General features: G+C 39.9%; 1 protein-coding gene across 1 annotated transcript in view; it reads right to left on the bottom strand.

Annotated features, from left to right (window-relative positions):
• The window catches only part of SLC25A21 (solute carrier family 25 member 21), a 526,576-nt gene extending 507,738 nt beyond the window's left edge, over positions 1-18,838 (bottom strand). Inside the window, exon 1 of the mRNA XM_033188230.1 lies at positions 17,250-18,838. Within this exon, the coding sequence (XP_033044121.1) occupies positions 17,250-17,319 (70 nt within the window). The 5' untranslated portion in view covers positions 17,320-18,838. The remainder of the gene's footprint in view (positions 1-17,249) is intronic.
• Between the last annotated feature and the right edge of the window lie 1,391 nt (positions 18,839-20,229).

Below are 20,229 nucleotides of genomic sequence, written 5' to 3'. Positions count from 1 at the left end.
AGAGTTTCACTCTTGTTGCCCAGGCTGGAGTGCGATGGTGCGATCTCGGCTCACTGTAACCTCTACCTCCCCAGTTCAAGCGATTCTCCTGCCTCAGCCTCCCAAGTAGCTGGGATTACAGGCATGCACCACCACGCCCAGCTAATTTTGTATTTTTAGTAAAAACAGGGTTTCTCCATGTTGGTCAGGCTGGTCTCAAACTCCCAACCTCAGGTGATCTGCCTGCCTCAGCCTCCCAAAGTGCTGGGATTACAAGTGTGAGGCACCATGCTCGGCCGATATTTTTTAAAAGAACCAAATAGAAATTCTGGACCTGAAGAATTCATTGAAGGAAATAAAAACTACATTCGAAAGCTTCAACAACAGAGTAGATCAGGCAGAAGAAAAAATCTCAGAACTAAAAGACAGGGTTTTTTTTTTTGTTTTTTTTGTTTGTTTGTTTGTTTTAAGATGGAGTTTCACTCTGTTACCCAGGCTGAAATGCACGATCTCAGCTCACTGCAACCTCCACTTCCCAGATTCCAGCAATCCTCCTACCTCAGCCTCCCAAGTAGCTGGACTACAGGTGTGTGCCACCATGCCTGGCTAATTTTTGTATTTTTCAAGGGACTGGGTTTTAACAGGTTGGCCAGGCTAGTCTCAAACTCCTGACCTCAGATCGTCTGCCTGCTTTGGCCTCCCAAAGGGCTGGGATTACAGACGTGAGCCACCATGCCCAGACAAAAGACAGTTCTTTTGAAATAAGCTAGTCAGATAAAGGAAAAGAATAAAAAAGAATAAGCAAAGGCTTCATGACATTTGGGACAACAGACAGTGACTGAATTTATAAATTATCGGCATCCTAGAGGACAAAGAAACAAAGAACGGTTTAGAAAAGTTATTTAACAAAATAAAATAAGTCTAGCAAGAGATGTAAACATTCAGATACAGGTGGCTCAACAATACCTAGGAAGATACAATGCCAAAAAATTTTCACAGCACATTATAATCAGACTGTCTAAAGTCAAAGATAAAGAGAGAATTCTAAAAATAACAAGAGAAAATCATCTAGTCATCTATAAAGAAAACTCCATCAAACTAACAGTGAATTTCTTAGCAGAAACCTTACAGGCCAGAAGAGAATGGCATGATATAGTGATAGTGGCAAGAGAAAAACAAAACAAAACCCAAAAAACTTTCACCCTAGAATACTATACTCAGCAAAATTATTCTTCTTAAATGAAGGAGAAATAAAGGCATTCCCAGACAAGCAAATTCTGAAGGCATTTATTACCATTAGACTGGACCGAGAAGAAATGGTCAAAGGAGTCCTAAATCTGGAAGTGAAAAAATTAGATCTACCATCACAAAAATACACAACACTAGGCTGGGCCTGGTGGCTCACACCTATAATCCTAGCACTTTGGGAGGCTGAAATTGGCGGTCCACCTGAGGTCAGGAGTTTGAGACCATCCTGGCCAATATGACACATCCCCGTCTCTACTAAAAATACAAAAATTAGCTGGGCATGGTGGTGCATGCCTGTAATCCCAGTTACTTGGGAGACTGTGGCAGAAGAATTGCTTGCACTCAGGAGGCGGAGGTTGCAGTGAGCTGAGATCGCACCATCGCACTCCGGCCTGGGTGACGGAGTGAGGCTCCATCTGAAGAAAAAAAAAAAAATACACAAAAGTATAAAACTCACTGGTTAAGCAATCACACAGAGGAGGAAGAGAAAAGAATTAAATGGTATTACTACAGAAATTCACCAAACCGTAAGGACAAATAATAAAAGATTCACAGTTTCTAAAGATTGGGAAAATAAAATTAATTAATTAAAATAATAAGAGAGAAGAAAGGAACAAAGAATAAATATACAAAGCAAACAAAACAATATGACAGGAACAAAGCCTCACATATCAATAATAATCTTGAACATAAACATTAAATAATCCACATAAATGATACAGAATGGCTAAACAGATTTGTTAAAAACTATCTTCCAACTATATACTGTTCACAAGAAACTCAACTTATCAATGAAACACGCATAGGCTAAAAGTAAAGGAATAGGAAAAGATACTCCACACAAACAGAAACCAAAAGTGAGCAGGAGTAGCTACAATTGTATCAGCTAAAACAGGCTTTAAGTCGAGAAGAGCAGAAGAAAGACAAAGATGGTGATTATGTAACGATAAAGGGATCAATCCAACGAGGATGTAAGAATTCTAAATATATGTGCACTGTATACTGAAGAACCCAGATTCATCAACCAAATAAGACTAGATCTAAAGAGAGAGGTAGACTTCAACACCCCACTTTTATCACTAGACAGATCATCTACAGAAAATATCAACAAAGAAACACTGAATTTAAACTGCACATTAGACCAAATGGACCTAACAGATATTTACAAAACAGTATATCCAACAAGTGCTGAATATACATTCTTTTCAGCCACACATGGCACATTCTCCAGGACAGACCATATGTTATGCCACAAAAAAAGTCACAACAAATTTTTAAAAATAAATCATATCAGGCCCGGCATGGTGGCTCATGCCTGTAATCCCATCGTTTTGGGAGGCCAAGGTGGGTGGATTGCTTGGGGCCAGGAGTTTGAGACCAGCCTCAAATAGGATAGGGTTTCCACGGGGAAACCCTATCTCTACTAAAAACACACAAAAAAATTAACTGGGGCCGGGCGCGGTGGCTCAAGCCTGTAATCCCAGCACTTTGGGAGGCCGAGACGGGCGGATCACGAGGTCAGGAGATCAAGACCACCCTGGCTAACACGGTGAAACCCCGTCTCTACTAAAAAAAATACAGAAAACTAGCCGGCGAGGTGGCGGGCGCCTGTAGTCCTAGCTACTCGGGAGGCTGAGCAGGAGAATGGCGTAAACCCGGAGGCGGAGCTTGCAGTGAGCTGAGATCCGGCCACTGCACTCCAGCCTGGGCGACAGAGCGAACTCCGTCTCAACAAAAAAAAAAAAAAAAAAATAACTGGGTCTGGTGGTGCATGCCTGTAATCCCAGCTTTTTGGGAGGCTGAGGCACAAGAAATGCTTGAACCCACGAAAACAGAGGTTGCAGTCAGCCGAGATAGTGCCACTTCACTCCAGCCTGGATGACACAGCAAGTCTCTGACTCAAAAAAAAAAAAAAAAAATCATATCAAGGATCTTCTCAGACCACAATGGAATAAAATTAGAATCAATAGTAAGAGGAACTTTTGAAACTATTAAAATACATAGAAGCTGAATGACATGTTCTTGAATGACCACTTGGGTCAATGAATAATTAAGATGGAAATGGAAGAATTCCTTCAAGCAAATGAAAACGGAAACACAACATACCAAAACCCATGGGATACGGCAAAAGCAATGCTAAGAGGGAAGCTTATAGCACTGAACTACAACAAAAAAGCAGAAAGACTACAAGTTAACAATTTAACAGTGTACCTCAAGGAACTACAGAAGCAAGAATAAACTAAACCCAAAATTGGCAGAAGAAAGGAAATAATAAAAAACAGAGCAGAACTAAATGAAATAGAGACTAAGAAAACAATATAAAGGATAAACAAAACAAAAAGTTGGTTATTCAAAAGGATAAACAAAATTGATAAACCACTAGCTGGCATAACCAAGAAGAGAGAAGATCCAAATATACAAAATAAAAAATAAAAAATGAAACATTACAACTGATACAACAGAAATACCAAAGATCACCAGAGACTATAAATAACTAAACGGTGACAAACTGGAAAACTAGAGGAAATGGATAAAATCCTGTAAACATACAACATACAAAGATTCAATCAAGAAAAGATAGAAAATATGAACAGAACAATAACAAGTAGCAAGACTGAATCAGTAATAAAAAGTCTCCCAACAACAACAACAAAAAGGACCTGCTGAATTCACAGTCATATTCTACCAAATATACAAAGAAAAACTAATACGAATTCTCCTGAAATTATTCCAAAACCTGAAGAGGAGGCAATTATCCCTATCATTCTATGAGGCCAGTATCACCCTGATACCAAAACCAGAAAAGAACAGAACAAAAAGAGAAAACTACAAGCCAATGTCCCTAATGAACATAGATATAAAAATCCTCAGCAAAATACAAGGAAACTGAAACCAATAGCACATCAAAAAGATAATACACCATTATCAAATAGGATTCATTCCAGGGATGCAAGAATAGTTCAACATATACAAATCAATGAACAAGATATATCACATCAACAGAATGAAGGACAAAAAACATATGATCATCTCAATAGACACAGGAAGAGCATTTATAAAATTCACCATACTTTCTTGATAAAAATTCTTTTTTTTTTTTTTTTTTTTTTTTGAGATGGAGTCTTGCTCTGCCGCCCAGGCTGGAGTGCAGTGGCAGGCTCTCAGCTCACTGCAAGCTCCGCGTCCCGGGTTCACGCCATTCTCCTGCCTCAGCCTCCCGAGTAGCTGGGACTACAGGCCCCCGCCTCGTCGCCCGGCTATATTTTTTTTGTATTTTTTAGTAGAGACGGGGTTTCACCGTATTAGCCAGGATGGTCTCGATCTCCTGACCTCGTGATCCGCCCGTCTCGGCCTCCATAACTAGGCATAGAAGGAACATACCTCAAAGTAATAAAGGTCATGTGTGACAAACTTATAGCTAATATCATACTGAATGGCAGAAAGTTAAAAGCCTTTCCTCTAAGAACCAGAACACTGGTTCTGGGTGTCCACTTTTACAGCTCCTTTCCAACATAGTATTGGAAGTCCTAGCCAAAGCAATCAGCCAAGAGAAAGAAATAAAAGGCATTCAGATTGGAAAAGAGGAAGTCACAGTATCCCTATTTTCTGATGATATAATCTTGTATCTAGAAAAAAACTTAAAGATTCCACCAAAAAAGTGTTAGAGTTGATAAAAGAATGTAATAAACTTTCAGGATACAAAGCCAACATATAAAAATCTGTAGCATTTCTAAACACTAATAGTTATCTAGCCAAGAAAGAAATCAAGAAGGCAATCTCATTTACAATAGCTGTAAAAAATATAAAATACCTAGAAGTAAATATAATTAAAGAGGTAAAAAATCTATACAAGGAAAACTACAAAGCACTGTAAAGAAATTAAAGATGACAATCCCAGCACTTTGGGAGGCCGAGGCGGGTGGATCACGAGGTCAGGAGATCGAGACCATCCTGTATAACATGGTGAAACCCCGTCTCTACTAAAAATACAAAAACTAGCCGGGCGAGGTGGCGGGCGCCTGTAGTCCCAGCTACTCGGGAGGCTGAGGCAGGAGATGGCGTGAACCTGGGAGGCGGAGCTTGCCGTGAGCTGAGATCCGGCCACTGCACTCCAGCCCGGGCCACAGAGCGAGACTCCGTCTCAAAAAAAAAAAAAAAAAAAAAAAAAAAAAAAAAAAAAAAAAAGAAATTAAGATGACACAAACAAATGGAAAAAAAATCCCATGCTCATAGGTGAGAAGAATTAACATCAATAAAATGACAACATTGCCCAAAGCAATCTACAAATTCAATGCAATCCCTATCAAAAATTTGGCTTCACAGAATAGAAAAAAAATCTTATAATCCATAGCAAATCAAAAAAGAGGCAAATTAGCCAAAGTAATCCTGAGTAAAAAGAACAAAGCAGAGGCATCACATTACCTGATTTCAAAATACAAATACAAGGTTATAGTAACAAAAACAGTACAGTATTGGTATAAAAAGAGACATATAGACAAATGGAACAGAACAGAGAAACTAGGAATAAATCCACATATTTATAGCCAACTGATCTTTGACAAAGCTGACAAGAGGCTCTGAGTGGGGAAAGAATACCCTCCTCAGAAAATGGCACTAGGAAAATTGGATAACCACATGCGAAGAATGAAATGAACCCTTTACTCTCACAATATATAAAAATCAACTCAAAATGGATTAAACACTTAAATGTAAGACCCCAAACCATAAAAATACTAGAAGAAAACCTAGGGAAAACTTTCCTGGACATTGGTTTCAGCAAGGAATTTATGACTAATACCTCAAAAGCACAGGCAACAAAACAAAAATAGACAAAAAGGACTTAAACTTAAAAGCTTCCACATAGCAAAAGAAATAATCAACAGTGAAGAGATAACATGTTGAATGAGAGAAAATATTTGCAAACTATTCATCCAACAGGGCACTAATATCCAGAATAGGTAAGAAACTCAAACAACTCAAAAGGACAAAGATAAATGATACCATTAAAAAGTAGGCAAAGTACACGAATAGACACTTCTCAAAAGAAGAAACACAAGTACATACATGAAAAAATGGTCAGCATCACTAATCATCAGAGAAATGCAAATCAAAACCACAATGAGCTGTCATCCCACCCCAGTCAGAATGGCTATTAATAAAACAACAAAATTAACAGATGTTGTTGAGAGTGCAGAGCAAAAAGAACTCATGCTCTGTTGATGAGAATGTAAACTAGTATAGCCACTACTGAAAACACACAGAGATTTCACAAAAAACGAAAAATAGAATTACCACTCGACCCAGCAATTCCACTGCTGGGTATCTACACAAAGGAAATGAAATCCACATATCAAAGTGATATCTGCACTTGCATGTTTATTGCAGCACTAGTCACTATAGCAAACACATGGAATCAACCAAAGTGCCCATGAAAAGATGACTGGATAAAGAAAATGTGGTATTCATAGACAATGAAATACTCTTTGGCCACTAAAAAAAGTACTAAAATCATGTCATTTGCAGCAACATGGATGAAACTGGACGTCATTATCTTAAGAGAAATAAGCCAGGCACAAAAAGACAAATATTGCATGTTCTCACTTAAAATTTGAAAGCATGGAAGTAGAGTAGAAAAATTTATAACAGAGGCTAGGAAGGGTGAGCGAGGCAGGAGGGCAAAGATAAAGAGAAGTAGGTTAAAGAGTACAAACATACAGTAACAGTAGAAATAAATTCAGGCCGGGCACAGTGGCTCACACCTGTAACCCCAGCACTTTGGGAGGCTGAGTTGGGCAGATCACTTGCGGTCAGGAGTTCGAGACCAGCCTGGCCAACATGGTGAAACTCTGTCTCTACTAAAAATACAAAAATTAGCTGGGCCTGGTAGCATGTGCCTGCAATTCCAGCTACTCAGGAGGCTGAGGCAGGAGAATCACTTGAACCCAGGAGGCACATGTTACAGTGAGCAGAGATCATGCTACTGCACTCCAGCCTGGGCAACAGAGTGATATGTTGTCTCAAAGAAAGAAAGGAGGAGGAGGAGGAGGAAGGGGGTGGGGAGAAGGAGTGGGGAGGTGGAGGTGGGTAGAAGGAGGAGGAGAAGAAATAAATTCAATGTCTCACAGCAGAGTAAGATGACTATACTTAAAATGTATTCTATTTGAGTAATAGACACCCTAAATATCCTAAGTTGATCGCTATTCATTATATACATGTAAAAAATTTCTCATATAATCCATAAATTTGCACAAATGATAAAAGAGTGACCAGATAAAAAGAAGAGGGTAAAAATCAATCACAGAGACAACTTTAAAGGGAAAAACTGATCAGTGACGTGAAATTCCACAAAGATTAGATAAAATTAGGAATGAAAAATGGCAGTTAACAATTTCAGCATAAAGATAAACATGGATATGCCAATTATAGCAGGTTGAAGACTGAGTGAGGAACTTTTCAGAAAGGTTGACCAGGAAAGGAGGAACACAGGACTATCGCTTGAGATATGGGCTGTAAATCTGACAAACACAATATGAGAAAAATACAATAGAATGTCTGTTGTGGGTTGGTCCCAGAAAAAGATATGTTGAAGTTTTAACTCCCGGTACCTGTGAATGTGACTTTATTTGGAAATAGGATCTTTAAGGATGTAATCAAGTTAAAATGTGGTCATACTGGATTGCAGTGAACCCTAATCCAATGACTGGTGTTCTTATAAGAAGAGGGACACAAAGATAGAGATAGGGAGAGAACGGCCAGGCGCGGTGGCTCACACCTGTAATCCTAGCGCTTTGGGAGGCTGAGGCGGGCGAGTCACGAGGTCAGGAGACTGAGACCATCCTGGCTAACATGGTGAAACCCTGTCTCTACTAAAAAAATTACAAAAAATTAGCCAGGCGTGGTGGTGGGTGCCTGTAGTCCCAGCTAATTGGGAGGTTGAGGCAGGAGAATGGCGTGAACCCAGGAGGCAGAGCTTGCAGTGAGCCGAGATCACCCCAATGCACTCCAGCCTGGGCGACAGAGTGAGACTCCGTCTCAAAAAAAAAAAAAAAAAAAAAAGATAGGGAGAGAACACCAAGTAACAAGGGAGGCAGAGATTGGAGTAATGTGTACACAAGCCAAGGAATACCAAGCATTGCTGGCAACTGCCAAAGCTAGGAGAGACGCATGGGTCAGATTCTCCCTCACTGTCTCCAGAAGGAGTCAACGAAAGAAGAAATTTCTGTTGCTTAAGCTGCCCAGCTTGTGGTGCATTTTTCTGGCAACCCCAGCAAATTTATACAAGGCCTACAGATAATAATGAAAAAATACAGATCTAATAGAATATTTACAATGTATATAAACCATGATAACATCAAAGTGTCAAAATAATTGACACAAACATAATAAAGATACTAATCACTTGGAAAATAACTATCTTCTAATTTAGATACAATAACAATATGAGAATGAAAGCAAAAAAAAGGAAATTGGTAAGAAAAATCAATCAAAATGTAGTACAACTGTAAAAATCCTGCACTTTTAACCTGGTTCCTTTCATTCATTGCCATTTTAAAGGTACCACCAGGGAAGGGTGAATTGGGAGGAGTGGGGAAGATGAAGAAAAGTGGGTTAAAGTGTATAAACATACAGGAAGAGAGAAGGAATAAATTCAATGTTTGATAGCAGAGTAGAATGATAATACTTTAAAATGTATAAATCATTTATACAGTATTGTTGTAAGTATTATCTAATGACTAGAATCCCTGAATATTTATCTGTCTTCATAGCAGGAGCCTAAGAATATTCTATGGCTTGGACTTTTCATATTTATTTGTTAATATGATCAACAAACATTTCTGAGCCCCTACTTGCTATACTCTGAAACACCTGGTTTCCAATACCCTAAGATGTTATAGTCAAGGCTGGGGGGCAAAGGGGAGGTGAGGAAGGGCTGGTTTAACCACATGGTTTTAAAACATTGTGTAAAAGTTGTTTTAAGTTTTATGTCAGTTGAATCACATAGCCACACATTAAGGGTAGTTATACTTTTAAAACATCTTTCAGGAAGGTAGTCTACAGTAAGAAATCCTTTAAAATGTGGTTATGCAACTCATATTTTATTTGTTCTTAAATTCTGATTTTTGAGAACTAGATTTTCTTAAAGAGAGACAAGACTACATTTTACTTAAAATACATCTTTTAAAAGTATTTTATAATTAATTTGAGCAATAGGGTTGCTTCCTCCTATGTGCTTGAAATAAGGGTTATTTTTTTCTCCCTAATTACCCAGATAATGGGTTCCAGCCACCCTTTGATGTGTCATAAAGGCTCACCTGTTTCAGTACAACCTGCTACTTATTATCAAAGAATTAGTTTCCCAAATCCTGAATTTCCAAAGGTGCCATTTATCCAAATCAGATGTGCATCCCCTTTGCACCATTTTGAAAAAGAATTTTCCTTGATCAAAATTTTAACCTTGATTACCCCCCGGTGTATCAGCCCTTTTATTATGTAGTTCAAATTAAAATCCAAAGGACTTCTAGTATACACACCATTAAGGCATTTATTTTAACTGTATTTTAACTATGATATTAGAGTAAGAAAAGGGAGTAATCTTGTGAAAATGAAGATACCTAAGAAATTTGAAAGCATCTTGCATCTTTTCATTAGCCTTTTTAGGTTAAAAGCCTTGGACTCTCTCCCTATTAAAATATTGCAGCATTTGCATATACTCTCAGATAATTAATCTCCCAAAAGCCTATTCATTAATCCCAGTTTTCCCTCCCTCAAAAAAGTCTTTCATTTCACTCTTTGAAGGTGATTAATGAGATAACACTACACAAAGTACTTGAACTGTGTTTAGTGCAAGATTGGAAAACTTGTTCCCAGAACACTTTGAACTAAAACAATTAATTTAAATGAAAGCAATGAACTGCAGGGAGATACACAAAGTAAAAACAGAGTAATTGATGGAGATGTACTTATAAGATGTCAGGGACTGGCTGGGTGCAGTGGCTCATGCCTGTAATCCCAGCACTTTGGGAGGTTGAGGCGGGCTGATCACTTGAGGCCAGGAGTTTGAGACCAACCTGACCAACATGGTGAAATCTCATCTCTACTAAAAATACAAAAATTAGCCAGGCATGGTGGCGGGCACCTATAATGCCAGCTACTTGGAAGGCTGAGGCAAAAGAATCACTTGAACCTAGAAGGCTGAGGTTGCAGTGAGCCAAGATGGCGCCACTGCACTCCAGCCTGTGCGACAAAGTGAGACTCCGACTGAAAAAAACAAAAGAAAGATGCCAAGGACTAAGGTAAGACTGGAAAGGATGAAAGAGCAACCTGGAAATTTTGGAAAATAAATCAGTCTTGCTAGCAAGGTGATCTCACATACACGACACATAGAAGGTGATAATGCTATAGAAGGCATTCAGAGTGGGACTGGAAGTCTTTGAGGAACATGAGTAAAAGATTCTGGGAGGCAGAAGGAGGGTAGTAGAGTTGCCACTATGGAAGGAAATTCAGTGTGGACAAGGCCTAGGAGTGACCTCAGGAGGAAGCCTGACGGGTCCTAGTAAGAGCAGGACCAGTCAGGGGGCTAAGAGGACATCGTCACAGATCCTGGGAGGTTCTGAGGTTGGGTACAAAATCACTGTGAGAGTTTGGGGAGAATGATCATCTGAGTGGGCCTGATCCTATATGACATGGGAAATAAGAACTACCCCATGGTCTTTGGGAACACATGGAAGGGTCCAAACTGATCATTAGGCAGAATGGGAAGGTCTGAGACGGACCCATGCTTCTAGCTCCAAGTTAGAGCTGATCAAGCACATGACAGGGGAGCCTCCTAGATCCCTGCTGATGTGTAGACAGAGTAATGATGTCATATGCAGGGGGCTGCTGAGGCCAGAGATCTTGGGAGCCCCAACATGTTTAGGGGAATTCTGTCAGACCTTATGTCAATCCATTTGGTGTCTTTGTGAGAAAGAGAAAAAGGTGTCCCTTTCCCCAAGTGAACACATGTCTGTTCTAGGTTGCACAAATCATGGAGCAGAGCATGTGCTAGATTTCAACTCCTACTTGCTCTCATGTCCAGAGCTCTTTTTCAGCCCACAATGTGTCCAACTGCACGTAGAGGCCCTGAATGGATGGAGAAGTAAAATAACTAAATTTTCTCTTGGCTAAAGGATAATGTTTGCCTAGATAGATGAAATGATTTGGAGTGAGCAAGATACTACTTAGTGGAAAGTCTGTACAGATTGTATTTGTAGGTAAAACAGTTATTTTAAGGAATGTAAACTAATTACAGCTACAGAGATTATAAGGACTTGACTTTGTCTTTCCAACTCCTATATAAATTGTTGCAAGTATGTGCAACTATGGCACCTTCATTATTCCCCTGTGCATCAGTTTCTGTAAGTGGGGGTTATAAAAGTACTTGCCTTGTGAAGTTGTCGTAAGGATTAAAAATATTAACACCTACAAAGCTTAGAACTGGATCTGGCATTTAGTATTTACTCAATAAATATTAGCTTGTTTTATTATTTGCATCATTCATATGTTAATAAGAATGTTAAAGCTGGATTGACTATAGAGTCCATCTGGGAAACATTTATGCAGAAAATCATTTTCAATCTGGGCCTTGGAAAATGGATGGAATTTCAATAGGTAGAGATATATCTTCTTGATGAAGCTAGGAAAGTTCTTTTTAGGTGTTTTGAAGCCATTAGGCAAACAATTAGTGACAGGAAATATTTGCATTTTATTTAGCACAATATCTCACCAGTTACCTCTAATCCTGCTATATATTCTAACGGGGATCGAAAGCCTCTAGCCTTTCAGTTAAGAAAACCTAATGAATCAGGTTGTTCCCTTATCTCCATACAAATAAAAATATTAGCTTCAAAAACAAGTAAGAGGTAAGACATTCTAGGGAATCAGGAATAAAGGTGTAAAGTACAAGTAACAGTCAAGAATGGTCAGCAGACCTGTTCAGCAGAAACTGAATAAAATGTGGAGAGGAGTGAAAAATAAGACTGAAAGCTAAACTGAGGGCATATAATAGGGAGTATGAAATTCATTCTTCTGTCCGGTCAGAAGTGAAAACCAAGAAAGATTTTACTTGCAGTTCTCTGCAATTTGGGTTTGACCTTCCCCCTCTATAGAGTCTTTTTTTCTCAAAGGTCTTCTAAACTTAAACTTCTAAACAGTGCTTCTAAATTTTAAAGTGCAAATCAATGACCTGAGGCCCTCCCAAAATGCAGATTCCGATATGGTAGTGAAACATTGCAAAATTGTAACTGAGACAGTGAAATAAACCTGACCTAACCAACTCCATCTTGCTTCTAACCTCCAAGCTGTCCTTGTTCATTCGTGGGTAAAGGCCAAACTAACTTTGGCAGGAACTTCATTTATAGTTTACAGTTTAAAACAAAGATGATAACAGCCCTTTCCCAAGACAGAACCCCTTCTTGCTTGGAGACTAGACTGCCTTTGTGGGACTAACAAATTAGCCAAAAGATTAGAAATTATGGTTTAGGAGTCACACAGCTGGAGGTTACAAGATTCTGACCCTTCCCAAGTTTCTCCGGGGGATAACATCACTATTGTAAAGCCTAAGATCAGTGCTTGAGATATTTTGCAGACCCTGCACTTGATGGATCAGCTGGCATCACCTAGATCTAACTGGCTCATCTGATCTTATAGCCCCCACCCAGGAACTGACTCAGCATAAGACAGCTTTGACTCTCTATGATTTCATCTCCGACCTGACCAATCAGCACTCCTGACTCTCTGACTGCACTCCCCCACCCTCAATGCTTGGGGAGACTGATGTGAGTAATAATAAAACTCCAGTCTCCCACACAGCTGGCTCTGAGTGAACTACTCTTTCTCTATTGCAATTCTCCTGTCTTGATAAATCAGCTCTGTCTAGGCAGCAGGCAAGGTGAACCTGCTGGGGTAGTTACAGTAGGTGAGGCCTAGGATCCTACATTTTCAACAAACTTCCAGATGCTACCATACTCCTTCCTGCAGCTCATCCATGGACCACATTTTGAGTACCAAGGGTCTGATCCAGTAACCTCTTCTCATTCTCATCTTGCTCAACAATGCTAGTCCTTGTTGATCTTCCTGAAGCTCCCATCATTGGTTTCTCTGACTCATTGGCTTCTGTGATTCTCTCACCTGAATCTTTAAATTTACATTTAAAGACCAAGCTTTAGATGTCTGCATCAGTTTCCTCTGACGTGTAATGTATTGTCCAGGCAACTGTCAGTGCATCAATCTCTTTAGTCTTTTAAATGAAAATATTGCAAACCATCTTCTTATAAAAGACAGACCTATATCGTTACAGAAAATACCTATTGCCCATTTCATGATGTATCTGGTTTCTCTGGAAAATAATCTCCCCTGAAGTTCCCTACCTCACCTGTCCCACCAATCTGCATAGGGATTAGCTACAGTTGATTGGTACATAGGTGGGCCCCTACTAATGCTGGGTTATTGTTAGTCTTTCCCCAGGATTTTGGACTAGAACCAAAACAAAAAGCAAGTTAGTCTCTCATTCTCTCCAGGAAAAAGAAGTCAAGAGCATATATACATGGAAGCTTTTGGGGATCACATTCTGATACACAGACTAAAGAACAACAACAACAACAAAAAAAAAAAACAGTCAACTGTGAGAAAGAGGACTGAGGAGGACACCAGGGGAGCACAGGGAAATAGCTTCAAAGTGTGGCACCCTGACAACCTCTTATATCTCCACATGACCAGGCAGGCAAGGTTAGATCACAGACTGCACTGAGCCTTGGCAGAATGCCCTGTGATTTCTCCAAGTGAAAGGGTAGATAAGCAGCCTGGGGAGGAGCTGCTGTCCTGTGGAAGACTGCCACAAGGCCGCTTCTCTTCCCTCTCCCTAGTTTCAGTTGAATGCAAGACTTTCCACCTTACCCCCACGTAAGTTACAGCTGCAGACCTCAACATAAGTCTATAAAACTGCGTAGCTGTGGTTTAGAGGTAGATCCTTAACAGCAGAGTGACCCACTCATCCCACCTATCCTCTGATCTCTTCTGTTCAGTGCTGACTGTGGTGCTATGGGCACAGAGAGCTGGCACTATGATGTCTTGCTTTTGCTGTCTGTATAACTAATAAACTATCTGACTGCATTTGGGCATGCTTACTCCTTACCAGGTAAATGTCAGAATGTGCAAGCCATCCTGACAGGTTATCCTCAGCACTCCAGCCCCTTATTCCAGTTTGCTCCAAGAATGCATCCCAGACCTTGAATTCCACCAGATACCCTGGTATCTCTCTAATAAACCTCCTAGTTTCTTTTCTTTTTCCTCTAGGAAAGCCAGCCTGTATCTTTGGCCTTTACAAACAAAAGGTCATCACACACACACACACACACACACACACAAGTGTTGTATTCAAGGACAATATCAGTGATTAGAACTACAGTGCCAGAGATTCTAATGCATTTTCTGTTTTTATTAAAATTCTTCCTCTCTTGTGTATTGATTTCTATCTGGCCCTTGACCAGGTATATATAATATGATTAGCCCACATGTATCAATAAAGATAAAGTTTTATGAAAATGTTTTTGGCCAAGTAAAAGAAAATATAATTCTTTTTTACTATTATGAAAGTATAAATTACTCTAATCATTTATTAATAACTCCATAGTATTAACTATGTAAATCAACTTTGCTGCTATTTTTAATTTATCTTATAAATATCCTAACTTGCATTTGTATTAGTTACATTTATAAGAATATATGATGGAATCACGCATATTTATGCCAAGTACTTATCACTCAGAACAGCGCAAGTAAGATTAGAGTTTGATCTACTTTTTTTTTGAGACGGAGTCTCCTTCTGTCGCCAGGTTGGAGTGCAGTGGAACGGTCTCCGCTAACCACAACCTCTGCCTCCCGGGTTCAAGCGATTCTCCTGCCTCAGCCTCCCAAGTAGCTGGGATTACAGGCGTGCACCACCACGCCCACCTGATTTTTGTATTTTTAGTAGAAATGAGGTTTCACCATGTTGGGGAGGATGGTCTCGATTTCTTGACCTCGTGATCCGCCTGCCTCGGCCTCCTAAAGTGCTGGGATTACAGTCGTGAGGCACCGTGCCTGGCCGAGTTTGATCTACTTTTAACATTCTTTGAGTTTAGCTGTGCCTAATACCTAGTATGATCATATAAATTAGCATACAGGTGCTTATGAGTCATTAGTCTTAGCTTAGGATGGTAATCAATTGGCCCCATTTTCTCTTTGGATGAGCTGAGTTTTCTTTGATCAGGGTCATAGACTACAAATCAACGAGTCAGATTCAGAAGACAGAACCTTAGGCATTGTGGAATTTTACCAAAAACGGTAAATAAATTGGTGCAAATTCATCATAACAATTGGAAAACTGAAAGAGCAAGCAGTGGGGCCACTGCTATTATAATAATGGGTGGTGGCTCACGCCTGTAGTCCCATCACTTTGGGAGGTCAAGGGGGTCAGATTGCTTGAACCCAGGCGTTGGAGACCAGCCTGGGCAACATGGTGAAACCCTGTCTCCACCAAAAAAATATATACCCTTCCCCTACCTCCCCCCCAAAATTAGACGGGCATGGTGGTGGGTTCCTGTAGTCCTAGCTACTCGGGAGGCTGCAGTGGGAGGATCACTTGAGCCCGGGAGGTTGAGACCAGTCTTGGCAACATGCTGAAAGTCCATCTCTACAAAAAAAATTTTTTTTAAATAGCCGGCGTGGTGACGCGCATGGGTAATTCCAGCTACTCAGGTGGACTCGGGAGGCGGAGGGTGCAGCGAGTTGAGATCGCGCCACTGCACTCCAGCTCCGGTGCCTTCCAGTCTGGGCAACAGAGCGAGACTTCATCTCAAAGAAAGGAAGGGGAAGGGGAAGGGGGATTGATTTCACAATTTTCTGTAAGAAATGAATGGTTCTAATGTGATATTGATGAGATATCATCTTTAAGAAAGTGTACAGATTGTGAGTGACACACGTGGCTGCTTATGGTACTCCTGAGACGCAAGTAGGTCATGACATAATGATAACCAGTCATAATTTGCAGTAGCCCCTTACAAAAAGTCCAAATTTGTTTGAAAATACAGTAACTTTTACTAGTCGAAGTTATACATTAAACATCTTCTAGTCATTGCTTTAACATGATTTATTAGAGTTACCATAATATAATTTATTGAAAGAAGGGTTAGATTTATAAAATGTTTTCTGGTGATGAGCCAATTATGGCAATTATTTTAATTATATATTTATAATAAAAATGCATGACTGTAAGATTAAATTTTAAACCAAATCCTAATTTATATTTTAAAATAGCTTTAAAATACTTGCACATAACACATCTCGTGGTTAGTAACTTTCTCCAGCTACATTTAAAAGTATTTCCGAAATTACATTTTTTCCTAAAGGTTTACTTTTTCCTCACAGCATAACTCTATAAATTAACGTGAGCCCATTATATCAAAGGTGTTTATGTGTGTCACATATGCATTTAATTTTAATATCTTTATTTAAGGCACGAATATCCCCCAAGCAAGCACAGTATACAATAAGAAGTCCTGTGGAGTCCTGTAAGTACTTTAATGAGGAAGGCAGGATTTATGTAAGATTCGCGAGCTTGAAGAAAGACTCTACAATTGATAAAACTAAGTCAGAGGGAACTGGTTCATTTTCAAGTAAAATAGCTTGCAAGACAAAAAGACCGCCTCAAAGTCGCTGCCCTTGGGGCTCTCCCACTTGCTTTACAGGCTAGGAACGGAGAATGCCGGGAACCCGAGAGCGGCCGGCGCGGATGCCGAGGCAACACTACTTGGGGCACCCGGTACTCGCCGTTAGCTCCCGGCCTCCTTTGCTCTCGCGCTTCCAGAGGCTCAGGCACTGCTCCGGGAGCGCGGAATGTTGAGGAAGACGGCAGAACTTCAGTAGGGAGACCTGTCTGGGAAACGTTTTCAGGACACGAGGTGGGGAAAGCAACTAGCCTCCGGCGGGGCAGGGCGGGGTGGCCTTACCTGCAGAACCACCGGCCACGATCTGCTGAGAAGCCTCGCGCACTAAGCCGACTTCACGCTTGACGGACATCTTCGCCGGGGGGAGGACGAGGGAGTGGGCTGAGATGCGTGGGCGAGCTCGCCGCCTGCACAGCCTACGAATCTAGAGAGCCCGGGCTGGGCCGGTCCTCGGGCGGGTTGGCTCCCTGTGGGGCAGCAATCCGGCGACTGCTGGAAAGCGAGGGTTCGAGGCGCAGATTCGTCGCGCGATCTCCGGCGAGTCGGAACCTGTCCGCAGTGCTTTTGCAGAGGCGCCCTGGGCTCCGAAAATGTCTCTGGAAATAAGACTCGCGGATGGGGTTGGGTTGGCTCTTCGCAACGGGTCAGGCTTTGTCTCCTAGATTGGCGCCCACGCCCTTCTCTATCAGGAGCCTCCGGCAGAGTTTGTCAAACTGGACGCGCTGCCTCTTATAACTCAAGTGAAATGACCCAGGCCTGGAGCGCCAAGTGCAAAGCTGGGACGACCGTTGCACCTTCTGGCATGCCAGAGCACAGTGAGGTTCAAAAGAAGGGACAAGTGAATAAATTCCTCAGTTAGTTATCCTGTAATTGTGGTCTGTAGCAGCTAAGTCAAAGCAAATCTAATTTACACTTACCTTACAATAGAGCTAAGGTAGTACTTTACCAAAAATGGTTTTGATTTAAGGTAAAAATCATACCTCATCAACTTGAGTTTTATTTACCTAAGGACCAAAAGAAGAAAAAGGCTGCTTATCAATAGTTTCTTCTGTACCCAGGTCAGTGGTTCTTAAAAGTGGTTTTAGTACCCACAGCAGTAGCATAATTTGTGAATTTGTTAGGAAATCAAATTCGTGGGCCCCACCCCGACCTAAACTGAATCAGAATCTCTGGGGATAGGGCCCAGAAACAAGTTCTCTGTTGGTTGTCATGAACGTTAAAGGTTGTGAACCACTGACCTAAACAATTGAGGAACATTAAGGAACTCACAGTGTATTCTCTCTATAAAAGGTTTGGTTATTCGTACTAGCCTCTTAGGATAGTTACCAAAACAAAACTACTAATTTATACTCTTTTTAAACTACAAGTTGCCTATGAGAGATATAAGATTGTGAAATTCTCCAAAAATACCTGCCACACCCCTAACAGACAGGAGATGATAAGAGTAAAACAGAGAACTGGGAGGCTTTAGAAGCCCTATTGTAATATTTCTTAAAACACATTATTTAATGCTAAACATATTTAGTGTGAGCCATATAAAAATTGCCATTTTTGGAGGTCAAAAACCGTTGAATATCAGCAATTAGTATGGTCCAATTTATGTGATTCCTAATGTACCAAGTGGAATAATTTGGTTTCATACTTGATTTTTTATTTCTTAGGCTGAGTCATTAAAAGTTGATCAGTGATATCTGGCAAAATTATTTAAAGTGCTTGAGGAATTGGGGAGACTTGCTGCTTATGTGATCAGATACACAAAAATGAAGTTTTTCATTTCATTAAATATTTGATTAAAACTGCTAAGTTTGAAAATGTTTACCAAGAAATAGTTTGCAGAAATTTTGCTAACTTGATAGAATAAAGGCTTTTGGGCAATATCTTTCAGACTTTTACTAATTAAATATGGAATCTTGAGTGCAATATAGAATCACTTATTCAACAAATATTGAGAACCTGTTATATATTAGGCATAGAAACAGAATTTCAGAGCTCATAGAAAATGTTTTCCTCATTTTTCAAAGCAGAAATTGAGTTTTCCAAGATCACTCAGGAGTAATAGTATAGCTGGGATTCCATCGCAGGATTCCTTCTTTTGATAGCAGTGGATTGTAGATTTAAATATTAACCACAGGCTAAACAAACTACATTCTGTCACACAAATAGCCCCACAAATTAATTCCATTTTTTTTAAGTTTTTAAAAATTTGGTCACAACTATTAAACCTCAATGCACACACTGAACCAAATTCTACACTGAGAGCTCACTAAGTGTTAGCACTTGCCTAGATACTGAAAATATCACTATAAATCCCCCTCCCCCATGACACATACAGTCTAATGGAGGAGATCCACCTTGTAAGTAAATTTTTGCCTTCCCTACATTATCCAGGAAATGCAATAATACTTTCAGGTAAAGATTTAAAGACAACCTTTTGACATAATTATTTCCATGAGTGTCTTCCCCTCTGAAGATCTTATCCAGGGTAGGTGGGAGCAAGCTTGTATCTCACTAAAACCCAGCCTCTAAAAAGCCCTATGGATTCAGTTAGAGAAGTCCCAGTTATCCTTGTTAAAAAGTTACTTCCTCTTTTTAACCTCTCTGGACTAGAAGAAATATCTTTGAGTGAAAAAAGCAAGACTTGATATCACATATAGTCCAGTCCTATACCTCTAGAATACTAGAGGATATGGGGCCTAGGCATGAGAACATTCTAGAGGTTGGGAGTCAACAAGAGTGAAGACAGAGCCAACGAGTACTCACTGTGCTAAACACTCTGCTAAACACTCTGATAATGGAATGTAATTCTCATCTGCAGCTAAATTTGCTCATGGCCAATATTGGAATGCTGGATTTAGTGCTGGGAAAAAATGGTAATATTTACTTGACCTATTTCAGATTCCCTAGCCTCTATCACATTGTTCTATTATTATTTTGAATAATGATGTGATATCCTAATGGGGCAAAACTGCTAAAGTATGAAGATTATATTTTTTAAATTATTGATTTATTTGGCTGATCTTGGTTGATAATTACATGATTAAATTATTGACTTCCCTATCATTTGTCAAGTGGCTAAAAAAACCATTCAGGAACATTACTGGGAATCTAGGAGTTAATAAAACCCCTAAGCCATCAACATGCAGAAATCCATTTAGAACTAATGTTAGAACCAATTTTTTAAAGGGTGGATATCTGATTTCTTGTTTCATATCAGATTAGAAAGAACATATTAAAAGATAATTGGGTTGTTTGGGGAGAATAG

Source organism: Trachypithecus francoisi, unplaced genomic scaffold (genome assembly GCF_009764315.1).
Source record: "Trachypithecus francoisi isolate TF-2019V2 unplaced genomic scaffold, Tfra_2.0 Lachesis_group3, whole genome shotgun sequence".
Lineage (NCBI taxonomy): Eukaryota > Metazoa > Chordata > Mammalia > Primates > Cercopithecidae > Trachypithecus > Trachypithecus francoisi.
The sequence above is the reverse complement of the archived record's forward strand: the minus strand, read 5'-3'. Positions and strand labels throughout refer to the sequence as shown.